The sequence below is a fragment of the Drosophila albomicans genome, chromosome 2L (assembly GCF_009650485.2).
Source record: "Drosophila albomicans strain 15112-1751.03 chromosome 2L, ASM965048v2, whole genome shotgun sequence".
Classification (NCBI taxonomy): Eukaryota; Metazoa; Arthropoda; class Insecta; order Diptera; family Drosophilidae; genus Drosophila; species Drosophila albomicans.
Window position 1 is genome coordinate 19,708,656 of NC_047628.2, and position 14,247 is coordinate 19,722,902.

Below are 14,247 nucleotides of genomic sequence, written 5' to 3' on the forward strand. Positions count from 1 at the left end.
GTTATGAAATATTTTTGTTAATAGAATATTTTTAGTATTACAAAAAACAATGCTATAGTATATAATTTTTAATATACTTATTGAAGACTCTACATGGGTGATAAATAATTTATCCTTGCTGTCAAATATCCTGATAAACTTATGCTTAATATAATATTATATATTGTGTACCTCGGACCATTCCTAAGTATCTAATATATGTATATTCATCAGAATAATTAAGAAGCTACGAAGGTGTTCCTTGAACTTAGCATATACTTAATAAATATATTAATACAAGCATCTCTTTATCTAAACACTTCCCCAAAAACCTAAATCTCGGAATATATTTTAATGAGAATCCCAACAGCTGAAGTAAATAAAATGACTAAGATAAAGCAGAATTCTTAGGACTTAAGTCATACAATGCTCATCACAAGTATCTCATTAAATATGAATGAATATAATGAGCATGCATAACTTAACATCTTCCGAAAATAGTCGAAATACACGCATATGAATATTTCTTCTTTGGGACTCCCCGCAAAAAGAGTGCATAAAAGTATTAAAAGATAAAGCGCCCCTCTTAGGACTTCAGATCATTATCTTGCGCGGTGCTTTAGCTTTTTATTTATTTAGCTACTGAAATATAAAGAAATAAACAATAAACATTAATGGCGTGCCGCAGCAGAAACAACAGCAGAAGACCATAAAGCGTGAAATTAAAGTGTTGCTAAATCGAAATGCTTATTGAATGTTGGCTTGCCAATATATTACGCATACGCAGCGTGTGTGCGTGCAGCGATTGTGTGCGCTGTCAAATATAACGATTTGAGCATTCAATCAAATGTCAATGCACATAATTGTTGCCACTTATCAATGTGCGTTGACTGCCACACAACTTCTCTGTGGCAGATAAACGGAGTCAAACATTGCCCCAATTACCTACAGCAAAAAGCGAGAGAGAGAGAGACATAGAGAAAGAGCGAGCGAGAAAGAGAGACAACTGCAAGCAGAGATAGAGAGAGACACACACATATGCTTTTATCTAACTCTCCCCCGACAATAAGATTCGAGACGGCATTCACTAACTTATGCCGGGTGGGGGAAGGGAAGAGGGGGACGAGCAAATCAAGCAGTAGCGGCTGCTGCGTCAGGCGCATGGTTTATAATTCAATTAATTTTAATATGATACTCGCTATGATACGTCGCGTCCAAGTGGCGAGTACGAGGAGCAGCGTCTGCTGATAAGAGAGGAGACGCGCGTGTATTTATTTTTTATGCATTTTCAACTACTTGCTGCCGCAAATTGTGCACAATTAATTTTGCATTTTCCGACGGCGCACAAAACAGCGCGCAATGCCAAAGATACAAATCAAAATCAACAACAAATTGCAATGCAAATAAACAAACTAACAAACAAACAGACAAAAAAAAGAACCTTCTCTGCGGGGTTGCTTTTGCTATTGTGCTTTTATTTTCGAATTTTCGAATTGTTGAAATTTTCATTTGCACTGCACTTTTGCTACTGTCACAGCAGTCGCTGAGTGTGTGTGTGTGCGGGAGGACCGCGTGTATCTTTGAGATACGCGATAAAAAGCTTAGCAGCTGGTATTTGTATTTACCTTCTTTGCTGTGTCGTCGTCGTCAGCTGCCACATGCGCTTCTTCCCCAATCACCACCACAGATCAGAAAATGCAAACAACAATAAAGATGCGTTCAACAAACACTCGTATTTCTTTTGCTCCACTTCCCTTTTTATTTAACTATTGTTTTTGTTTTAGGTTTTTTTGTTGGCATTAAAAAATATAACCGCTGTGTGCTTTACGCTCTGACCGATGACCGCTGCTTGCTGCCCACAATATGTAGAATTAGCTCCACTGGCTGTTCGCGTTGTGTAGCAGTTGTTTTATTTTTTTAACCGTTACGTTGCGTTCTTGACGCGCCGCATGAACTTTTCAAACTGAGGAGACCTGCGACCACGCGCGAGCGAACCCAACACGACACGAAAAAGCACAAAAAAGACCCGAGCACGAAAGAAAATGCCGAATGCCGACGACGTCGACACCGACACCGAGTTGAGTCGAGTCGCGTCGCCGGTCGCCGGCAGCAGCAAACGGCGTACGCTGCAGCAGCAGCAGTAGCTGCCTTTGCTGTGTAAAAACAAACGGGGGAGGGAAAAGTGGGCGTGGGATAGCACTCAATGTTCTTGAGTGAGAGTCGAAAGTTTGAGCACTTTTCAAAAGAGACACACGATTTTAGATTCACATTTTGATTAGGCACCTGATAAGCACAAAAATATAAAACAAATCAAAATATCTATTCAAAAAACTGGAAACAAATAAACAAGAACACGTTAATTAAGTTGTACTGAAATAAATTTAAATGACTCGATCAATTCACAAGATTTGAATACATTTTATGGAAATCTGATAATTCCATTGATTACCATATTAATTAATTAAAGAGCAAACAAAAGGGAAATTCAATTTTTCAAGAAAAACTCATTAATCTAAAAAAAAGAAAGTAGAAACCAGAAATTGATTACTGTATTCTAATTAAGAGTAAAGTTTTCAAATGAAAATGATTACAAAAACACTTAAATTAAAATCTAGATGATTAAAACTGTAGATAATTATATTGATAATGATATTCCAATGTTAATAATAATAATTCAATATTGATTCGAAATATTTTATTATTTAAACTATCAATCAAAGCAAAGTAATAAAATAAAAGAAAAACTCAATAATACTAAAACAAATGCAAATTAAAAAAAAAATATAAAAAGAAAATGTTTAATGGTTTCTTCATTATAATAGTTATAAATTAATGATAATCAATAAACAAATGAATTAAACACTAAACATAAAATAATATTTTAAATAAATCCTATATAATGACAATGATGATCCCAAGCAAGTATTAAAATTCCACATCCCAGACGGCCAGTGAGTGAAAAGAGAAACTCAGTTTGCAATTTCATAAATATGGTATTACAATTTATTGTTTATTGCATTTATCAAGTGTCACTTTTAATAATATTTCAAATATTTCGTTTTGGTTTATTTCATAAATAAGCTTCTTTTGCACAGTAGAAATACTAGTTGTGTGTAGTATATAAAAATCAGTAGATATGCCAATTCACATCAACGAATTATAAATTAACAATTAGGTTTTGTTGGGTATTAGGCTATTTTAAGTTAGGTATGTATGTTTTATATTGTAAACATTTAGAAAAATCACATTTTTTGCGGCTGCACTTGACTTTGGGTATTTCCTTTAGTTTTGCAATTTTCTTTTGGTATTAAAAGCATCCAATTTTTCAACAAATCTAACAAAATCTTAAGCTAATGACTACAGAGAATTAGGCACATTTCCTTTTAGCTGAAGAAGTAGACCGAATCAAGAACGTTGCGCAGATCAAAGTCACCTTTCTGTGGCAGTTGTCTCAGTGTGCGATTCAGCTGCCGTTTTGACAGATCCTCCACCGAACCATCGTTGGTAAATTCGCTGTAAATGCAAATAGTTAATAAAGTGCTGTATGTCAAAATGGATTCAACAAACTCACGTGTCTCGGAAGCTATACGTTTGTCGCATAAATTTGGACAGCTGCTCAAGAATGGGCTGTGAATGGAGCGCCACAAACTGCTCGCGACACGCCCGATTCAGCTCCGGCACCGTACACGCATGCGTCCAGAAGCAATCGTGCACCGAGACAAAGGTGATGCCCTGGCGCTCGCACTGCAACGAGGTGAGCATCATGTGCGACGAGTCCAGCGAATGAATGAAATTGGGCGGAAAGGCATTCTTCTGTTTCAGGATATTGGGACGTTCGTACAGATCCGTTGACATGCTGTTGGTCACACGCAGCCCGGCACGGGGCACATGCTTTGTCTCCTGGCGATTGTATGGCTGCACCACGGGCAAGCCCAGCGGTGTTACCCACTCCACATTTTGCATGCACACGCCGGCAATCATGCGGGCACACTCGGTAAACCAGTCTTGAATCTCGCGAGTCGACGTGAACATTTCGCGCAGACTCTCAAACGTTTTTGTGGTCAAATACGTCGACGCTGGCCACACCCAATCCTTGGGGAAGTCATCAATGTCTTTCAGCTGTCGCGCAATCTGTAATCGTGCTCCGTAGCGTGTCACACCATACACCGTTGTCATCACCGTCTGTTTAATGACCTTGCGTCGCACGAATCCCTCCAGTGCTGCAGCCACATGGAGTCCATTCTGGGCATCCGTTTTACGTGTGCGTTCTACCAACGCCGCAACCGCACTGTACACATCCTGCGGTATAGCTGACGGTGACAGATTAACACTGCAAGCGCCCGCTTGATCACGACCCAATGCCGCATAATGCTGCAGACCGTTGCACGAACCATCCTGATGTATGGGAAAGCGACTCAGATAGGCACTGGGATCGGGTGAGCGTTGCACATTGGCAATCTCCATGCAACACGCAAGCGTTTGCCATGGTTCATCCGATTTGGACCACCACATGCGACCCGTGAGTGGATTGTCCGCCGAGTCGAGTATCTCTGGCATAATCTCCTCTGCATACAGCAGACGTTCACGCACTGAATCTCGCTTCTTAAGGCCCGTCAAGTTGATACAGTGCAGTTTCAGCCAGCTGAAGCCATCGACGCCCAGCGGCTGTGCCTGATCAAATATGAGCATCGAACGAGCCAAATCAGAGCCCAAGTGATTCAAATGCGGCGGCACGGGGTAAACGCGTCCACGGAAGTCCATGTTGTGCGGCAGCCAAAAGACCTTGTCACGGTACTGAAAAGGGGGAATTAATAAGGAATTGCACAGAGGAAAGGATCAGTTGAGTGACTTACGTGCTGTGCCAGCGACAGACGATAGAGCGCATCGCACCACAAGCTGTACATCTCGCTTTGTTTGCGTCGATGTGCCAGCTTATCCCTGAACTGCTTGGCACGCTCAGCTGGCGACGTAGGATTCTCACTATCACTAGCCGCAGGCAGAGTGGGCAATGCTGGCAACGAGCTGGGCGGCTGTGGCACATCCAGTTTGGCATCACCGCCATTTTGAAACACTTTAATGATCACATCCAGCAGCTGTGTGTTGACACGCCACGGCACACTGGCTAGCTGATTGAGCGAGTCGAGTGCCGGATAGAGATGCTGCGGATTGGAGGCGTGTATGCGTTCCCATTGCTGCACCGCCTGCTGTGGCAAACGTATCAGTTCCGATTTGTTCAGCAAATAGCCACCGTTGTGTGGCGTGCTCCAGGGTTGTGGTGGACACAGCATGGGCACCAGATTCGCGTCAAAGGTGAGCGTCTGTTGGCGTGAGGCGCGCAATAAACGCGACAACACGGGATGTGGTTTGACTTCCTCCTTGACCAAACGTCCTTGATTCCGAAACAGCGTATAAAAGGCAGGCAATAGATTCTGTGGCGTCGTCGTCGCTGTCTTCTTTTGACGCATAATATGCGCATCTATTTTGATGTCACGCACCAAAATATTGAAAAGGAAACGTCCCACACCGATCAATACATTCGACGGCCACGGTACCTCGGGCAGATCCATGGAGGGTCCACTGTCACGCTGTTCGTGCACCAAACGTTGCCACATTTGCCTTGTATTATCCTGACTCTTGCCGCTATCCCACAGCTCACAGTACGAGCTGTAAATATCGCCAACTTTCTCCAACGTGCCATTGTGTTTTTTCAGTTCGATTTGATAGCATTGCTGCACCCGTTGACCGAGTTCCTTGTATAGCTGACCCACGGTGGGACTAAAGGTCTCGGACCCTTCGGCGAGTTTGTAGATCTCCTTGATGAGTATGTCCGTAAAGTGGCTCGTTTCCAGCACCTTAAGGTACGTATAGTAGTTCATGTATCCATGCGGCTTGAAACGCACCTGAGCACGCAACGTGTTCAGATCACGCACAATGGCAGCCGAGATTTGCTTACGCCACGTTTGATCCAATTCCTTAAGCTTAGTGCGCTGCAAGCAAGAAATTGAGCATCAAACAGTTTGACATTGGTATTTTTGATATTTGTGACTTACGCAAAATTTGGCATTGGCAAATTCCTTGGGCTTTTCAATGGACTTGATGGTGATGGAGCCATCCAATTCCACTTGCAACTGTTCACGAGCTAGCTGCTCTAATTGTGCTTTACTATATCCAAGCTTTGAGTTCATAATGCTGCAATCCTGCTGCTTTATTGTTTCGGCTTCGGCGCCCACGGGAACAGTGTATGCATTGAGATCGTTGAGCAATTCGTTGTCGTAGCCCAACTGAGGTGGCACATATACAGGCGTGAAATCGGCACGTACTCGCCTTATGGCATCCAGCGCTATATCACGTTGATCAGACACAAACTTCGAGCGATCCATAATCTGATTAAGCGTATATCCTTGTTGTTCAGCCTGTTCGATGTACTGTTCAATCGATTTTATATTCTCTGCATCCGACTCAACTCGTCCAAGACATTCGAAAGCAGCTGCATAAGTTTGCTCGCTAAACTGCAGACCATCCTCATGGATAAGCTTGAACAGCTCCTGGCAACGGTCAAAAGAACCTTTGCCCGCATAGCCATGCAACAGAATGTTATACAGTTCAATGGTGATGATGCTCTGCTTCTGCGGTATGTTATTCTTTTTGGCGCGACTGCGATAGGCAAAGATTGTGGAGAGCGCGCGACTCAGCATGTTTGCTGAGACGCATACATTGAGATATGTAGTCAAATTTACGTTCAATGCGCGCTGCTTGGCCAGACGTTCCTGTTCCTCATTGACATGCACCTTTGACTTGAAGCTGTCGATAGAAAATAAAACAATTAGTATGTGACACCCTTGAGGAATATGTTGAGCACTTGCCGCTTTTTGGATTTTGCTGTTACGGCATTTATTTTCGACTGCACACTAGTTTCCTGAATAGGTTTCGGGGGCTGCTGCTGATCATCGATGTAAGGCTCATTCGATTCAAAGGGATCCAACAAAGTTGACTCCACTACGGCGAGTTTAGGTGCATTCAAACTGTAGAAACAATCGCGTTTAGATAAGAAATGATTGATATATCATTATTACGCACCCAAATCTGGCCAAATCCGCTTCAATGTTGTCCTGTCGCTCATGTTCAATACCTTCCAGAATGTCCCGATAATTGTTAAAGCTCTTTAGTATGTTGTGCACCTCTGTCGGATTCGAAATTATCTGTTTGGTGTACGTATCCTTGCCAAAGAATATTATCGGCTTGTCATCGTACATGCCCGCCTCCAATATCGAACTGTCTACCGCATCCAAATCGAACTTTTGATATTCTGCGGGCTGCCGCAGTACGGTTTCTTCACTGTTCTTTAACTTTGCTGGACTATTGATGTGGCTCTCCAGTATTAATTGTTGATATTCCTCCAGCTGCAGCTGTGCTTCACCACTGCAGGGTTCGCCTTTCTTCTGGGCACGTCGTTCTTCTCGTGCCCGCTTCTCGAGGATTTGCATTTGTGTTTTCTGTATGAATTCTGCCAATTTCTTTGACTTCAAGCGCTTGACACGCGACTTGCGCTCGCTGGCAGTAAGCTCGGTTACTGCAAGCAGATGTACATTAGTTTTTTCATTCACAACATATTGTAATTAGCAAGATTACCTTCCAATAGCTCCACATATTTGGCGTAGCGCGGTTTACGTAAACGTTTCTTCTTCGCCTGAGCCAAGGCGTCTGCTTGTGTGGGTGTGGTGGACTGTGTGCGTAAAGCAATTGCAGTTGTTGCTACGAGATTTACGCATTTAATATATGAACGCACATTTAGCATATGTATATTAACTTACTTGCCGGCGCTGGACGGTAAAGCATCTGATAATATTGCTGATATTGAGTCAAATTATGCGCAGCGGTGCCGCAATTGCTGCAGCCTGTTGTTGTTGAGGTAGGCGGCGGCAAGCGTAGCACACGCTGTACAGCTGCAGCGCGGTTGACGCCCAATAAGCGATACATGTTTGCGAGTTGCAATTGCAACGTTTCGTATTAGATTTTACACAATTTTTACACAAATATTGAACGCTTGCATAATATTTTGTTGTCCATTGCGCGCTTCACGTGTTGGTCTGACAGTGCCAGTGTGACCGAGTATCACATTATGCTAATATACCAAAACGACAGCCCTTTATGAACTGGCACCAATTTACAAACCATTTATATTGTGTGTGTTTATCAAGTCATCAATTGACAATACGAAACTTTCAAATCGACAACTTTACTGAAATTAGGATAAAATACACTACAAACATTTACACAATGCAATAACGTAGTTATCAATACATTTCAATCGAGCTGCCAACTCATTGCTGTTTTAAGTGTTGGTAAACTATCCACCGATTTTAATTTGCTCAACACTAATTTTAACGTTCGTCTGAAAGTTGTTACAAAAACAATGGCGCCTAAACGCGAAAAGAAAGATAAAAAAGAGAACACAGATGATGACTCCAAGCCGCAACCACCCAATATATTTCTATATATTCAGCTGGCCAGCATTGGTATTCTGCCCACCACAAAACATGCACTCGAAATACACATGGATCAAGGAGAAAGCGTCATTGTGAAATGCGTAGAGCAATACGACACCGAAGGCATTATTTTGGAGCAAGAATTCCACACCAAGCCCACATACACATTAATCTTTCAACAGGACAACCTGGATCGCATTAATCAGGCCGCAGATAATCCACTGCTCATCAAACTCTACATGCGCAAAGTGGAATCATCGACGACTTTCACGGAAACTGAGGTGGAGCAGGAAACGTCTCTGACCGAAGAAGATAAAGAAGAAAACACAGTGGCTGCCGTTATTGAAGATGTGACACATCTGTCGCCTACTCCAGATGCAGCCCAGGTGAATATCGAAGTGGATTACTTTGCCGACAATGACGATCTGTTGCTGCTTTGCGTGGGATACTTGGATCTGATCAAACTCTTTGGCCATCATCGCTGCATGGTGCGCGAGGAACTTTACCTCTACCCCGTACCCGATGTGCCCAACGAGTTGCGCTGCACCGTCCACTCGGAGTGGCATCTGTACACTTTAGTGCCCATTGCCAAGGAAATTGCGTTCACCAATATGGCGTTTGTGTCTTTCGAGTCCATCTACAATCTGAATGAGAATTATGCACTCAATGTGGACACCCTTGAAGTGCAGCTAAGCTTTCGTTCCACACAGCCGGTGACACGCAACGAATACCATGTGATTCCTTGGTGCAGCTTTAACAGATTCAGCGACGTTTGCATTGCCAATCAGCATAGTTATTTGCTCTTTGAATCGTTTCGCAGCAATGTAAGTATTGACAATTGTTTGGGCCTCAAGTCCACCATGGAGGTGAGCATCCATCAGCTGTTCCAGCAGCTCATGCGTTCCGAGAACTTAGACGTGGTCTTCAATGCCATAAGTCCACAATTCGATAATGCTCTGATTTGCAATACATTCCATCGCTATATACTCACCCGTGAAATGTCCGACGCATTGTACAATGTATTTATCCTGCAACGTTATGTTATTCTAGTGGAGGCCTTTCAGACAGCAAGCGCTACGGACAACAAAGGAACAAAGGGAGCTAAAGCCAGCAAGCAAAAGGTATTCGAGGGGATTTTGGATCCAGCAATTATGCTTTTTCCCGGTGGCAAGTAACACAATATATAACACGATATATTACAGCCAAAACTGCGGCTTTACTGATAACTATTAAATATTCATTGTATTCTTTTTTGCAGTACAAACAATTCGCTTTGCTGTGGAGCTTAAGTATCTGGGCATCCAAAAGAAAGCGGTGAAGACGAAGCGAGTCACTATGGGCACTTCGAAACAACGCCGCAGCAGCACAGAGCCCCTGGAACCCACCTTTGCCATCATCAAGCTGTGTCTCTTGGCACCGCTGGGTGAAACTTATCACGAGCTGAAGGTGTTTCGAGAGAGCTTCATAAGCCAGAATCGACTGTTGCATTGCAATAAACCGCCATCGGAACCACCGAAAGCGACGCTCTGTGAGATTCAACGTGAAGTATATTTGCGTTTCGATGCATTCGTACGCGATACGATTCGTTATATTGTGGACAAGAATGTGCAGAGCGTCGAGGAGAAGCGCAATCATTTCTGCTGTGCGTTGCAGAATCTCAGCAACATACTGCTGAAATTGGTGGGCAGTGATTTCAATAATCGCATACACACCAGCTCCAATCATGAGTTCCGAGTGAGTATCCATGAAATCTATGGTATTATATATACACATATGTATATATAATAAATTGTAATTTTTAAATTTTAGAATATCTGCGTACTTGCATTCAATGAGTTGGAGACGCGTACCCACAACCTTCTGGAGAAGATCGAGGACGAAGGCTTTGATGAGCTTATTAAGGATAGGCACAAGAAGAGCGAACAACTTTTCGATGCAATGAATGCCATCAAATTGATGAATGCGGTGGGGGATAAGCGCATGGCTAGTTATTTCTATGAAAAGGTCAGACAAGAGGAAGATTAGATAATGCCTGGTTATTGATTTATTCGCCTTAATTGACAAATCATTACACTCATAAAATATCATACATCTAATCGCTTCAATAGACTGCCATGTGAATCAATCAATTCCATGAGCAATCAGCTTATATTAATCATTTTTAATCATTAAGTTTGTCATTTAATTGTTATGTTGTGTTTCAGGAAAAAGATCACAGTGGGCCGCTTTTCGAATTCTATGATCTGATTGTCAAAATGGAGCAATCCGAGTATGTAGCTGCCAAGGCCTTTTTTAAAACTGTCCAAATTCTTTCACCGCTACAAGATTATTTAGCGTAAGTGTCCATCATTGCTTTGTTCATTTCTAATTGATCTCATCCTGATCACAGTGGTTGGATTCGCATATTCATCAACTATGTGGACACACGCGATGATCCCGATCCCACAATCTCGTCGAATGCTAATGAGTGTCTGTTGAATAGCATAACACAATATGCAGAGACACATGTTAGCAAATTGGATGGTTGGATTTTGCTTTATTGCTATTACAAGCGCTTTGATTATGCGCCTGGTTTTAACTACGCACGTTGGCGTCTTGAGGAAGAGTTGACGAGCCCGTCGCATAGAGTGAATGAGGCTGCGGCACCTCTCAGCATTTGGGGCATTTCGTTGAACATGAATCCTGAATTTGCAAAGGAGAGCGGCCACATGTTCTTTGTGTGCTTCAAGTTGTTTGTGCGTCTGGGCCTTTATGAATTTGGCCAGGTGATCTTCAACGAGTTCCAGTCGCAGTGCGATGAGGTAGATCGTTATTTGATTAGCACACAGCTGAAAATATTGCTTAAACAGCTCGATGACGATTTTGAGCCCGTCGAGCACGGTGGCGTTGGCGAGGACAACGGCGAGGAGGAAGAGCTGGTAAGTTAAATCAAGATTAATGCTTTTGCTAAATTAATAATTTATAATATTAGACGCCCCAAGCAGCGTTTGTGGCACAGGTAAATGGCAACGTTGAATTCGCACGCGGCAACTGGGAGAAGGCAGCCAATTACTATGAGCGCATTGTGGATCAATCATCTGGCTTTGAGGGTGAACGTGATAACTATTTGCTGAGCAAACTACGATTCGCTTACATATCCTATGAGATGGACAACTTTGACCAGACAGTGAATGCGTTGAGTCAACCCTTTGACGGTCAACTATTGTCGCTCTTCTGCAACTACTTGATGGGCAAAGCCTACTACAGACTGTATGATTTCAACAAGGCACTGCAGTGCTTTATTACCTGCACCTCCTTTGGTGCGCACGTGCCGAACATTTGGGGTTTCTTGGCTCTGATTAATCTGCATCTGGGCAACAATGTGAATGCCATCAATTGCTGGAAATATGCTAGAATTGTAAGTGCTTGTAAATTGCTATTTTAAGAATGTTTTTGTAGTTCATTATGTGTTGCGTATTGCTTCAGGATCCGACTAAATGCATTACAGATGAAACGATTTTTGAGGAATTGGAACTCATTGATGTGGACAGCGTGGATCTGTTTATCGATGGGCCTAGTTCTGGTTCGACCACCTCCTCTACCTTCAGCTTTACCGATGATGAATAGTGATATGTAGTGTTGTGTTGACTGCTACTATTAAAATTGTTGAATGCCGAGGCAACAGATAGGCAGCATCACATTCTTAGCTCTTGTCTCGGCATCCCTCAACTTGATTTCACCCCAACAGTTATGATTATGGTTTCATTAGCTGTGTGCTTACCTTCATGCAACATGCGATACAACTTGGCAAACTAACAGGCTTCTTTTTATTTACATGTTGTTGTTGTGTGGCAGTCGTGACTTGTTGTTGACACAAGGTAATGAGACAGCCCGCAATTTGCTTGCATAAGACAGCAGTATTACACACACACACACGTATACTACACAACACACAGACACTGCAGCTGCTTTTTATAGCATACTTTCGAGTGGTGCACAAATGCTGCCTGCACCTCAGTCTTGTTAGTCAGTGAGCATCACAACATGGCCAGCGTTGGAGGCTTGGATTATGGCGATAAGTTGCCACCGGTGGGCAGCGTCACCAGCAGCACTGCTTTGGCTATACGCAACTCGACAATTATAGCACATCGATTGTCCATCTACTTGCCCCAGCTGCTGCTGCCCTCCAGAGATCCCCAGAAGGTGAGACAATCGACAAGCCCATTAACAATTAATTGAATACCATTTAATATGCATTCATTGCTCGCAGCTCATCATGGAAATCAATTGCTATGTGGCACAGTTTCGTGAGCTACTGATCTACATCGGCCAGACACGAGATTCGCCCGAGTTGCGCGAGAAGATTCGACGTCTGCGTCGCAGCTGCGTGGATGCCTGCAAGCATTTGGCACATCTGATTACGCCACAGCCGCGCCATTGTCTGGGCAGTCCCAGTGAGCGCATGCATCTCTCGCTGCTGTTTCTGCTCACCCAGCTGTTTCGGCATGAGCTCATCAAGAGCTATCGTCTCATCCAGCTGGTGCCGTACGACATGACCGACTATTATGGTAAGTATGGCAAGTAAATACCCAAGGATTATTGTTTTAACAAAGTGTCTGCAGCACCTGCTCGCACGGCACCCTCGAATCTGGGCAATGTGATTAGCCAGATATTGTTGTGCAAGCAAATTAATCCGGACTTTCAGCAAGAGGAACTTTGCAGCATTAGCAAGGATGCACAAGAGTTGAGCGAGCTGCTCGACGAGCTGCAATCGCATTTGCCCAACCCAACTACAGAGACGGCCGAGGAAACCGTCGAGCACTGTGAGTAAATGCCACAAAACTGAACAGAATAGTCCGTAGACTAATCCCTTGGCTACACCTCTCTCTCTTGTCCTGCAAAGCCGCTGCGGCTGCTGCTGCTGTCTGCCTGAATGCACCGCCAGCCTGGTATACACAACATCGTCGTCGCAGCTGCCTCAGCCGCAGTCGCAGTCTCTGCTGTTGTTTTATGCCATCCCAAGCGAGTTCGTTTTGAATAAAACAGGTAAATGAAAGCCGGCATGGCTTATAGCAGACCGCATTACTGTATACTCTATCATAATAAAAATGTGAAATGCATTCTGTATACTTACAAGCAATCCGAATGGCAAATCGTAAATAACTTCAGCCTTAACTTATCTGCGACGCGCATGCAGGAAATTTCGCATAAAGTTCGCACTTATAATGTCGGGAATTCTCAGTTGTAAAACGCAAAAAAAATAAGTAGTGCTATCAGCAGCGATGATCAGCGTAACATTCCATAGATTTAATTATATGTATTTATTCTACAATCTATTGTTTATTATTATTTATTGTTGCCATTCATGAAATGCACTTCGATTATGTTGTATTTTTAAATTTTCCACTAAATTAGGCAGTCGGGCCACATTTCATTTTTTTATTTACTCACTCTCAATACAAGTACTTTCAGCTGTCATTGTTGAAAACCTGTAGCCAGTCATAAGGAAGTGAATGTGGCCACACAAAGCAATAACAAATGTGTTTGTTGTCTTGTGTGTGTACCGTTAACGTTGAACGGTGTAACGGTTAATTAAGGGCAGCTCAAAGATTTATATTAAAATTTCTCTCTCTTAATCCCAATTACCTCATAAATATAGCCAGCCAGCCACGTTGCCTGTTGTCAGTTGCCATCTGCTGCCGGTTGTTGTCAAGTCATGAAGTGGCAGAGAGCGAAGGCAGATGTTTGCGTGTTCCACATTTGATGTAACGTTGACAGCACTTGTTGTTATCACTTGATAAGG

General features: G+C 43.0%; 3 protein-coding genes across 4 annotated transcripts; 2 read left to right on the forward strand and 1 right to left on the reverse strand.

Annotated features, from left to right (window-relative positions):
• Positions 1-2,959: 2,959 nt before the first annotated feature.
• LOC117565868 (DNA-directed RNA polymerase, mitochondrial) lies at positions 2,960-8,200 on the reverse strand. Its single transcript, XM_034245205.2, has 8 exons — positions 7,791-8,200; positions 7,609-7,731; positions 7,057-7,549; positions 6,843-7,001; positions 6,030-6,780; positions 4,833-5,966; positions 3,551-4,773; positions 2,960-3,492 (listed from the first exon to the last, which is right to left on the reverse strand). The coding sequence occupies exons 1-8, from the start codon at positions 7,954-7,956 to the stop codon at positions 3,363-3,365; spliced, it is 4,179 nt and encodes a 1,392-aa protein (XP_034101096.1). The 5' UTR covers positions 7,957-8,200; the 3' UTR covers positions 2,960-3,362.
• Positions 8,201-8,230: 30 nt separating this feature from the next.
• On the forward strand, positions 8,231-12,189 carry LOC117565869 (uncharacterized). The gene is made up of 8 exons (XM_034245206.2): positions 8,231-8,321; positions 8,379-9,632; positions 9,724-10,199; positions 10,275-10,469; positions 10,670-10,800; positions 10,855-11,383; positions 11,437-11,862; positions 11,931-12,189. The coding sequence occupies exons 2-8, from the start codon at positions 8,393-8,395 to the stop codon at positions 12,069-12,071; spliced, it is 3,138 nt and encodes a 1,045-aa protein (XP_034101097.1). The 5' UTR covers positions 8,231-8,321; positions 8,379-8,392; the 3' UTR covers positions 12,072-12,189.
• A 212-nt stretch (positions 12,190-12,401) lies between these two features.
• LOC117565870 (uncharacterized) lies at positions 12,402-14,071 on the forward strand. 2 transcript variants are annotated; one of them, XM_052003007.1, is made up of 5 exons: positions 12,402-12,647; positions 12,715-13,012; positions 13,067-13,267; positions 13,390-13,490; positions 13,582-14,071. In XM_052003007.1, the coding sequence occupies exons 1-4, from the start codon at positions 12,489-12,491 to the stop codon at positions 13,479-13,481; spliced, it is 750 nt and encodes a 249-aa protein (XP_051858967.1). In that variant the 5' UTR covers positions 12,402-12,488; the 3' UTR covers positions 13,482-13,490; positions 13,582-14,071. The 2 variants fall into 2 exon arrangements, with proteins under 2 accessions (XP_051858967.1, XP_034101098.1); XM_034245207.2 differs by having other exon boundaries at positions 12,404-12,647; positions 13,348-13,490.
• The last annotated feature ends 176 nt before the right edge of the window (positions 14,072-14,247 follow it).